The 8,323-nt window shown below is 35.1% G+C and overlaps 1 protein-coding gene across 1 annotated transcript; it reads right to left on the bottom strand.

Moving 5' to 3' along the window:
* Positions 1-1,990: 1,990 nt before the first annotated feature.
* LOC133862525 (palmitoyl-acyl carrier protein thioesterase, chloroplastic-like) lies at positions 1,991-7,341 on the bottom strand. Its single transcript, XM_062298357.1, has 8 exons — positions 7,064-7,341; positions 6,786-6,967; positions 6,488-6,621; positions 5,279-5,392; positions 4,972-5,140; positions 4,783-4,851; positions 2,815-2,999; positions 1,991-2,204 (listed from the first exon to the last, which is right to left on the bottom strand). Exons 1-8 carry the CDS (start codon positions 7,254-7,256, stop codon positions 2,147-2,149), a joined length of 1,104 nt encoding a protein of 367 aa, XP_062154341.1. The 5' UTR covers positions 7,257-7,341; the 3' UTR covers positions 1,991-2,146.
* Positions 7,342-8,323: the final 982 nt, after the last annotated feature.

Raw genomic sequence — 8,323 nt, 5'->3', positions numbered from 1 at the left:
TACTACTCTCGAGCTCAGGTTGCACTTGAGCCTAGTTGTTGTGCATTCGAGCCCAATGTGATGGTGTTCTGCACAAGTCTTCTTGCTGCGCTCGAGCCTCAAGTGTGCCTGATGAGCTCAAGCGTAGCTGAACTGCGCTCGAGCTCACTTGTCTTGGTGAATGCTGGATTTTTCTTTTTAAGTCTAGAAGATTACTCGTGTTTTCCCTTGATTCCTGAGAGTGTTGTTAACATAAAAACAATGCAAAACATCATATCACAATGAAATAAAAAAAAAAAAAAAAAAAACTAATATATGCGAGCTAAGGTGCTTGAATATACAACATTCAATGCTCATCAGCAGCCAGTAGCTTCTAACAGCTCCTTGATGTCCTTCAGCTAGTTTTTTGCACCGAGATGTCCTCCAGTACCGTCGCAAGTCTAGAAATGATGATTGCAAAAGTGAAACCCGGGGCCCATATTGGGAAGATTAGTAGCCCACATAGAGATTGGGTGGGTTATAAGAGATACTCATAGGTACTAAGTCTCACATTGCTTACTTACTGGATGAAAGTGGACTTTATAAATGTGACGACTCATTTTTTTTTTTTTTTAATACAAAACGGATCATCACAGTGGCATGACAATTAGTCATAAGCCAACATCAACACAACATATCTCATAACATGTGCATAACATATTAGAGAATAAAACTGTAGCAGCGGAACTTCTAACATAAACTAAAATAAAATAATTACAACATTGGGAGCCATTTAACCATCTATGTAATTAAAGCTTAACAATCCATTAATTATATAATAAAAGAATGGCTATACAAAATGGTGTCACATGCAACACATTGCCATATACAAAAAGCTATGCAAAAGATGGACTATCCATAAGTCCAGCTCATGTGACTGACTCGATAAGCCTCAATCGTAATATCCTAAATATACTGCCATAAGGTTTTCATCGACATCTGTGGTACCTGCAGCCACAACATCTACATCTATACGATCGTGGTGTTTGCCACGTCCACATAGGTGGAATTATGAGTTCACGGTCTCAGTAGTATAAAACTCACTAAGTTTTCACAATGAGCTGGAGTTTCATTCCTCAAACCTTATGTTTACAATAAAAGCTATCCTTAGTAAAATACTTCTTTTTTCTTTTTCTTTTTTTCAAAAAAAAATAAATTTGTAGTTGATAAGGTAAATACTAGCATTCTATAAGAATGTGAATTTATACTACGTAGCTGTGAATATATATACATGTCCAATCTTTTGCTTGGCTGAACACATATACAAACCCATTTACATTATACATATACAAACCCGACCATCTACATTATACATATAGATGTATCATACAGCTCAGCTATACTCGTATACGTGCATTCCACAACTTCGGAGAAATACAAGTATACGAACGCATCTAAGCATAGAAACAAATGACTTCTTAACTTGGATATACTTAAGTATCGCAAAAATAATTTGTAACAAACCAATTCAAAATCCTTAAGAAAACATGACTGGGGCTTCAATCGAGCCCTAACTAAAATATTTAGTTACACATAATTCTAATGAAAAATATCATCATCACAAACCAATAGATAAAAGAAAGAAAAGACAACTCCTCTATGATGATAATCCTCAAAGAACAAGAGCTCCCATGTGTGAAGACGACACTTTAGAAGAAAATCTATTAGAAAAAAAAAAACATGTATTTGCTTTAGGTCTCTTAAACATGTATTTATAAAGCCCTCAACAAAACCCTAGCAATTTAACGTGCATGTGCCTCTTTTTATTTTTTGATTTTTCCATAGACTTATTTTGGCACTCAACTTCCTTTAGCAGCCGTGCAAATCCCAAAAAAATCAAAATTTAATTCCTCCTTCAAGTCTGCCACGTTGACATCGATCACGTACAACTTGACATTTGTCTACTAAAACTGCCATAACTTTCTTTATAAAATTATTTTTATGAGCAGTAAACTTCTCCAGAAAATAGACATTTGGATCTTTCTAAGCATATATAGCTCATCTCTTGGTTATTTCGGAATCAATACAGTTTAATTCACAAAGATGACTGATCTGTACGGACAATTCTGAGAATTTAGTGAGGTTCATTTTCACCCTTTGCTAATAACAACATGACTTAGCAAAATGCTCAATTTATCTTTAACTGTCCAAAAATGATGGGTTTTGTTGCACTTCTCTTGGAAAACCTGAAAGCATGTAAAACACTAAAAATATCAAATTGTAACAAAGTTAAAGGATTAATGTATGCAAATTAAGGGTTATGAATGTGTAAATTCAGCGCTTATCACTAATGCTATTGCCGAAATCCTATGGATTCAGTACTTATTCCGTGATGCTGGGATTTTTATCCTTGCAACTCCTATCATTTTCTGTGATAATATTAGGGCAACTTAATTACCTTTCATGCGATAACGAAACATATTCAAATAAGACTATATACCATTTCATTCGTGATTGAGTTGCACGCATCAAGAGCTTTGGTTGTTCAATTTTTATCTAGTGAAGATCAAATAGCTGATGTGCTGACCAAGGCTTTACTATAAAATCGATTTTGTTTCTTATGGAATCTTAATGTCTGATGTCCTACCTAGAGATTGCAAGGGTGTATTGGAAGTTTGAACGTGTAGATAGATGTTGTATTACTCAATATCAGCTTGTATAATTCTATAAATGATAGGCATCACCGTACCAGACGTTTGATTTGGGATAGTTAATACAAACAAAATCAGTTCTTATACTGAGCACCCTTTACTATATTTTGGCATCCACATAGTCCTTCCCCTCAGAAGCTCATACCCATCTTCAAGTCGAAGCGAGTGATCAAGCTCAACCCCTTCATTCTTTGTAGAGTGACTCATACCATCTCTAGATCTGTTGACTGCAGATAAGGATTGCAGCATGCTATCTCTCCCACACTCCTTTCGATACTCCAAAGTCATGGAGGAAAGCGTGTGACTCTGCATGACTGAGCGAGGAGCACCCTAACAGGCAACAATATCGTTTTCCATTGTCAAGAAAGGAAACTTTGAAAGCATTTGAACAAGTGCTTAAGAAAAAAAGAAAAAAAAAAAAAAAGAAAGAAAGGAAACTATATGAACAAGTAAAAGAAAAAAAAAAAAAAAAAACAATATGCACGATAGAATTAAGCATTGAACACTCTCTTCGGTTAATATAAAACAAATAAAAGAAAGGAAACATAATAACTTTCAAGTCCAGCAAATCTCCCTCACTTTCTTAATTGGGCCTTTTTCTTTTCTTCACCAAACAACGGGTCCAATGGGATTAAGCATCTTGAAATGTTTCTCTGAATAAGCATCTTGAAGTTTCACTTTCATGAAATGTTTCTCTGAATATTTTTATTTGTTTAATATGCCCTACCGATCTATCAAAGGGTTTGTGGGTCAATTAAAAAAAAAACTCCATATATTTTTTTAAGGGTGCATGTCTTGTCTTTCTATGGGTAGAAGGGGGACATTGCAACCCCTTTGATAGATTGGTAGCGCATATTAAACCAATTGAAAGATTGTGGGACATTGAAAATTGAGTGGTAGATTGAGAAGAATAAGCGTAGTTTCCCCAAAAATAAATCTAGAATGACTAGCTTCAATAAACTCACAGTGATGTAATGAAGCATTTAAGTTTAATTTTTCCTCTTTGGGAGTTGGACTTTGAATCTTTTGAAGTAGCCATATATAATGATTAAAGGAAAGCGACAAATCATAATACTCTAAAAAGGACTAGTAAAGTTAAATTTAGAGCTCCATAGAATTACTTATAAAACTCAGTATCACTTACTAAGAAACCAATGTAGACCTTAACACTTATGAGGACCTTTACAATCCACTCATTCAATGTACGTGGGCAATTTTGCTAGACCCTAATGTACGTGCATGGGACTAACTTTCTGACTTGTTTCAATCTCTACCAGTCAAATTTTTGACATTCTCGTCAAAGTCCGTGTCATGCAATATCTCAATGCTACATGGTGTTAATATATAGGTTAGTCTAATACCAATTGTAATGACCCATAAAAAGCACTAGTCACATGCATCTGCGTTATTACTCTAAAAGGTCAGGACTAATTTACAATTGAAACTCCTTAAAATTACTTATAAATTAAGTTCAGTCTTATTTAGTAAAAAAATAATTTGAGACTTAGCACACATAAACATTTTTATAATCTATCCGCATGAACTTTTATGGGGTGTCACACGCACCGTATTTGTGTTGTTATAGCTACCAAAGGATCTAAAGTTAAGGTGAAAAGTTCACTAAATTAAATTATTGATTGATAGAAGTTAAAGCAAAGACTTTTACGCTTACAAAGTGACTGGTACGTGGCTATTTTTCGTCTCTGAAAAAATTCCAAACTGTGCAATTAGAGCAAAAATGAAGAATAGATACACTAATAAGTGATATCTTCTCGAGTTTAGAGACATGCTGCTAATTTTTAGGCTTTAATATCAAATATCTACTGAAGCTTAGCATATGAATGTGCAATCATGTGACCCGAATTATTAATTTGAGTTGAGCTCGATAATGTCGTAATCAAGCTGGTGCGGAGGCTTCTTTTTTTCTTTTTCTTTTTTCAATCCTCATCAACAAAAATCTAAGATTAAAATTGTAATTTAACATGACAATAAGGTTATTACAAGAATTTTGTACCAACAATAAGACACATAGATTTGTGCAGCACATAATTATTAAGAATATATGGCAAAGAAAAGCAAGAAGAAGATAGAATAGGCATGCAAAAGGATATACCTCAAGAATCCAGTTGATGTATTTTACATGGTTCACATGCTGATTCACATCCAAATCATTCCATAAAGGCTACGCGCAACGGTAAGGAGTAAAGAGCTTAATTTAAAATAGGAAAGAAGAGATTGCCACAAAAAAATACGCAAAAACATTGAAGTTGTAAGCTTCAGATTCGAAGTTCAAGACACTTACTGCTATACCTGCTCGGACATAATCTGCTTTATCAAGGTCCAATTGCAGAAGTTTTCTCTTATCCTTGTTAATGATAGAGTCACAATTCAAAATATGAGGCTCTATCTCTGCCCATACTTCATTTACGAAAGATAATTTCCTTGTTTTCTTATTCATCATCAAAAGCAGACTGTGTATAAAAGAAATCCAATAAAGCATGAGAACAGTAATAAATGGCAGAAAATTATGCGAAAGAAGGCGCTTCAAAACTAATATATATAGTAGCTAGGTGGCATGATTAAAAGAATATTAACCAATAAGTGTCAACCTGGTTGTTCGCATCAGAGTTTCGCCTGTCTTGTAATCACGGATAAGAGAGTTACGCTTGTGACCATGTTTTCCTGATGCTGAAATCCAAGTTTCGACTTGAACTACATCATCCCTTCAGAGAAAAGCAAACAATTACATAAGTGATATGAATGGTTTCGGGACGCTTCAATTAAAATTTTGATTAGTCCTTTTAGAGTAATAACGTAAATGCATTTAGCATTTTTTTTCTTGGTCACAATTAATAGTATCAAAGACAACATGTGGCGTTGGAGCGGTATATTGTGAGATCGGTCCTGGCAAAGCTGTCAAAGATTTGAGTGGAACAGATTGTAACAGCCTAAAAAGTTAAATCCCACAATATTGGATGGATTATAAACGTGTTACACATGTACTGATTTCGCCATTAGTTGTTTACTAGGTAAGATTTGATTATATAAGTGACTCTACAAAACTCTAATTGTAATTTTGACTAGTGTTTTTGAGGAATAGCGTAAATCTAATTGGGTTTTCTTTTAATTGTGACTACTAGAACATAAATTAAGTAATTAAACTCATCCTTCCTATCAACTTAATATTTTTGGATAAGTTGTGATTTAACATGGTATCAGAGCAAAAATCTTGAGTTTGAACCTTATCTCAATCATTCATCTTTCATTTTGAATTAAATATTTCATATATTGAACCTTATATATTAAGGAGGAATTTGAGCCATACGTAGAAGGGAATGTTAGAATTACTAGGAAAAAAAAAAGGCCAAATAAAGTGGCGTTGTCTCAACACAATTAACATCGTTTCAACATGAAACAACGTCACTTGATTAAAATTTATCCTGTAAACGACACTAAGATGTTAGTGTTGTTTGAACAGTAAATGACACTATGTTGTTAGTGTTGTTTTAACAATAAACGACACTAAGCTGTTAGTATCATTTGAACGGTCTAAATAGCGTTGTTTGAATAGTAAATGACGCCATCCCGAATTCTCAACTCTATGTTTAACTTCGTTTAGCAAACGACATAATCAAACAGCGGTAAACGAATAGTGTCACTTTTTGGGCTATAAACGACAGTACTATTCAAGCGACACTTAAAGTATTGATTTTTTGTAATGAATATAAATTAAATAATTGAATTGATCCATTCTTATCGGCTTAACCTTTTGAAATACGCTGTAATTTAACGGTGACTAAGTAAAGTACGTGGTTTACCATGTAGGTAGGCGTTCCACCACAATCTGCGTCCGATATACTACCCATACCAGGTTCCTTCTAGTCATCTCTGCTGTTAAACCAAAACCTTCTGCAGCTAGCCCTACACTCTTAAAGTGATTGAGTGATGATTCCTACAAGGACAAAAGCCAGGAAGGTTAATGATTTCATTAGATATAAAACTTACAATACCTTACCAAAGAGACAGGCGTTAGTGTTAGAATATAAATATAAATTAGATTAAATTCATCGCTTCTTATTATCATAAGCTTTTAGAATAAGTAATAGTTTAACGAACCTGCAAATGATGCACTAGGGCCAATATGGAAACGTTGCCATTAGGGTCTAGCTCATATGATCTAATTAAGAAGTTTTGCTGAAAAACAAGCCCGCCCTGCAACAACTTCCCGCTAAATATGTCAATAGTTTTGTCAAGCTGCCTTGGTTTCCATTGAAGAAGTTTTGGCTTTTCCTCATCAGCTGCAAAAATGGTATGATATTATCTTAAAGAAAGAGTACCGATCAACAGGGAAATTTTTTTTTTCAATAATTTTACTAGCTTGGAGACCGTCGTACCACAGTTCTCCGGAGGCCCTTCAATCTGAACCTGAAATTTCAAAGCACGGGCAGGAGCAGAGTCTGGCATGTTTCCACTACTATTTAAGCTGTTGCTTCTTTTGGCCGAACACATTGTGGAATTATTCTTTGGAGGGAAGGTTGGTGGAAACACCAGCCTGAAGTGGGTCGAGGCAACCAAAGACGTTAGCATGGCGAAGGCGAAGGCGAAGGCAAAAATACTGGGATCAATGCACTTTACGCTGCTAGTACTGCCAAGAGGAGTAAATATATAGACTTCATAATGCCCCCTGTGCCCCTTGGTGGGAGTTTTGTCCGTATTAGCACCGTATCTTTTGAGATTCAGATTACGTGAGGGGATGCACACGTATTCGGGAGAGGACAGATTATTTTAGCTGGAATTTTACTGGTGGAATAGGGCACATGCCACATGGCATGCCTATACATCCGAGAGGTGCAACACCCTCCTACAAAAGAAAAGAAAAAAAGGTCAACACCCCTTCGTCGGCAATTATAGTCACTTTTACAAGTTTATTTTATTGCAACATCAACCCAAGAGGCCAAGACACATCCGTTACACAAGATTTGCCAGCTAGACAAGACAAAAGTTTTTTTTTTTTAATAGATACTTGAAAAGAAATTACAAACTAAAGCCAATGCAAAACTTAGGCTTAAAAAAAAACGAAATTACAAGTTAATAAGCTAACCACAAAGAGTCAACTGGGATATAGTCGATAATCTTATGGATAGTAGAGGAGATTCACCAATCTTGAGCTATATTGGGCTGTTGGAGTGCTAAGACGACAATTTGAGAGTCTCCTTCAAGGATAAATCTTTTGATATTGAGAGAAGAAGCCAATGATGTAGCTAGATTTGCAGTTAAGGATTCTCCCATATTAGGCAGACACAATGGACTGATCTGTGAAGTCATTCTGATAATATGTTCATGATGGTTACGACATACAGCTGCTTGTGCTGAATAGGTGTCTCTAATAGTTGTATCAAAGTTGATTTTGAACCAAGAAGGAGGGATCCATTTTTCTTCAACCAAAGGAGTTGAAAGATGTTTCTAGGCTGTGATATGTTCAAGAGATGTTTTGCTGATATTTCTTAACATTTGAAGAGCATCAAAAGATAGGCCGTCATGATAAGCCCTATTTGGATAGGACCAAAGAAGATCACAAGTCACAGAAGCAAAGATTTGGAAGTGATGATTATCTTCCTTTGGGATTTTTATAGTTGACCCAGGGGAAATAAAGA

The sequence above is a fragment of the Alnus glutinosa genome, chromosome 3 (assembly GCF_958979055.1).
Source record: "Alnus glutinosa chromosome 3, dhAlnGlut1.1, whole genome shotgun sequence".
Classification (NCBI taxonomy): domain Eukaryota; kingdom Viridiplantae; phylum Streptophyta; class Magnoliopsida; order Fagales; family Betulaceae; genus Alnus; species Alnus glutinosa.
Note: the sequence above shows the minus strand (reverse complement) of the source record. Positions and strands in the feature narration are given on the sequence as shown.